At 48.0% G+C, this 2,735-nt stretch overlaps 1 protein-coding gene across 1 annotated transcript; it reads right to left on the bottom strand.

Annotated features, from left to right (window-relative positions):
• Positions 1-985: 985 nt before the first annotated feature.
• On the bottom strand, positions 986-2,402 carry LOC123185081 (uncharacterized). The gene is made up of 3 exons (XM_044597087.1): positions 2,269-2,402; positions 1,446-1,744; positions 986-1,346 (listed from the first exon to the last, which is right to left on the bottom strand). Exons 1-3 carry the CDS (start codon positions 2,273-2,275, stop codon positions 1,338-1,340), a joined length of 315 nt encoding a protein of 104 aa, XP_044453022.1. The 5' UTR covers positions 2,276-2,402; the 3' UTR covers positions 986-1,337.
• Positions 2,403-2,735: the final 333 nt, after the last annotated feature.

Raw genomic sequence — 2,735 nt, 5'->3', positions numbered from 1 at the left:
TGAACCATACCAAAGGAAGGCCCTCTCAACCTTGTTGAGATTATTGAGTGTCCCCTGCGGCACAATGAGAGGCGTGATGGAGAAGACCGCTTGAGAGGTGATGACCGAGCTAACAATGGCAGTGCATCCAATGGTTGTGAAGGTTTGTCCCTCCCAAGGTACCAATTTCCCGGCTGCCATGTCTTCAAGATATTGGAAGTTGACTTTCCGAAACTCCCTTACCGAGAGCGGGAGGCCCAAATATTTTATTGGGACCATGGCGCGGGTCGCCAGAATGCTACTTAAAATATGCCCCAGCGGAAGATGATTGCAACGAATGGGAACCACCAAGCTCTTGTGGAAGTTGGTGCATAGGCCTGTCACCTCGCCGAAGCCCCTTAGGATGGCTGAGAGGTTGTCAATGTCCCTCTTAATTGGGGCCATGAAGATGGCGCATCGTCCACATAGAGGGAGATTCTCATCATGGTGCTGCGCCCGCGTATCTTGTGTAAGATGCCCTTACGAGTTGCGATGTAGAGGATTTGTTGAAGGGGATCGATTGTCAGGACGAACATTGACGAAACCCGCAGTCATGCTTCATCAGGTGGCCCGGAAGCCCATTGAGTAGGATGCGCGAAGAGGATGATGAAAGCAGAGCGGTGATCCAACTCGGGAATTGCAAGGGTACCCCTTGCGTTGTAGTAACTCAAGGATGTATTACCACTTGATTGAGTTGGATGCTTTTCTAGTGTCGAGCCCGAAGAGGAGGGTGGAAATCTTGTGTTTGTGCAACCGGCGCGCGAAATTGCGAACATAAATGAATAAATGAAGTTGTCATGAATCCTCCTCTTTTTTATGAAAGCACTTTGGGCGTTGGAGACGAGTGGGTCCACATGGGGAGCAAGCCTCAAGGAAAAAATATATTGCACATGTTTCATTTCGAAGAAGTTTGCTGATTGCTCAAACAGCGGCGTATGCGCACATGAACAAGAAGCTGCAAATTACTACTCTACCTCGTCAAGAATGAGAAATGCTGCTCACATAACACATTACAACCTTCAAGGCTTCAGCTAAAAAAATTCAAATCCCGTCCAAGTTCTTGCAGACAGTCTAAACTCCGAAGCTGCTGCTACAAACAGACAGACAGTCTAAACCCCAACGGAACAAGACAACAACAAAATGCTACAGTAGTACTAAAAAAGGTAGTCTTTTACCCAAGGATGAACATCTCCAGACAGGCAAGTTGAATTGAAACTAAAACACCATACGACATATAGTAGTAATAACTGAACAAAACGGCGCATCTTGAGACTCTAAAAGTATCCATCTTCGATCCTTGGACAGGCACATTCACACGCCTAGGGGCACTGACGAAAACGACGAGAGCAAGTTCATTAGCGCCCAAATCAAGCCGGAACTTGAGAAAGAAGAGAAGAGACGGACACAGCGCAAAGAGTAAGACTCACCAGCACCAGGATCATGTAGAGCTTGAGCACGAGCTCCATGAAGCACGCGACGGCGCCCACCGCGTAGTAGCGCCGGGCCGCCAGCGTCGGCGCCAGAACGGCCTCCTTCGCCAGAAGACGGGCCAGGTTGATCTGGCAGAGCTCGCCGATCATCAGGAAGTAGTTGCTGCCGAAGCACGCGCGAAGGTAGGCGCAGGCACAGTCGTATGGCGCCATGGAGACAGTCGACGCCGTGACCAGCAGCACCATGGCCATCAGGGGCACCGCCGTCTTGAGGATCATGGTCTGCAGATCGCGGGCTTCAAAGTTGATATAAGAAACAAGAAGATGATCAAATCTTGGTGGCATGACAGGGAAATAGCAGAGCGAGATCATCAAGAAGCAAGAAACAAGAAGATGATCAAATCTTTGTGACATGGCAGGGAAATAGCAGAGCGAGATCATCAGGAAACAAAAAACAAGAAGATGACCAAATCTTTGTGTCATGAGAGGGAAATAGCAGAGCGAGATCATCAAGGCGAAACTTTGCGAGTTGCCACTACCCGGGCCAAAAAAAGACCAAGAAACCCCCAATTGAACCTTTGCCATGGAAAATCAGCCGGAATGCGACCAGTTTTGAACTGATACGAACACGAAATATCACCAAAAAAGAAACAAGATTGCTCTACTACGAGGAAGATAGAAAAAGTGACAAATAAGGAAGATTCATTCGGTGATCTTAAGCACGAATTTCCACCAGAATAGTCAGCACAACAAACTACTACCAATAGGAAAATACCAAGGACGATTAATCAAGAAGGATGGATCATAGATGCAAGCATACCATCCATCTCTCTAGCACCACTCTTTTCCCTGACTGCGGAGAATTTTGGAGATATTGGCGGGGCTCTGGATGAAACAGCGATGGAGCTCTCTGTAACGAAATTGCCGTGCGGTTGGCACCTACTTTATATGCAGCATACGGGTGAGGAGGTGGTACGCGGTCGTGGATTGGTCTCCACTTTGGTCGTACCCGTAGACGGGTGGCTGCATTTTCAGTCTGGGGGGAGCAGCACAGCAGCCTTTTCAGGTTTCCATTTCTTCATCTCAGAGCTCAATTGCCACCTCTTTCTTTTCTCATTTCTTTTCGGGACAGTAAAATCGACTGCTTGTTTTCACCTGGTTTTGCTTTTTCCAAATCACACATGACGATCCGCACTTCCTCCCCCCCCCCCCAAAAAAAATGCCATCGTTTCACTTTAAGGTCCACGAAACAGACACACTGATTTGAAATAGTTTGAACGGATGATA

This window comes from Triticum aestivum, chromosome 2A (genome assembly GCF_018294505.1).
Source record: "Triticum aestivum cultivar Chinese Spring chromosome 2A, IWGSC CS RefSeq v2.1, whole genome shotgun sequence".
NCBI lineage: Eukaryota > Viridiplantae > Streptophyta > Magnoliopsida > Poales > Poaceae > Triticum > Triticum aestivum.
Note: the sequence above shows the minus strand (reverse complement) of the source record. Positions and strands in the feature narration are given on the sequence as shown.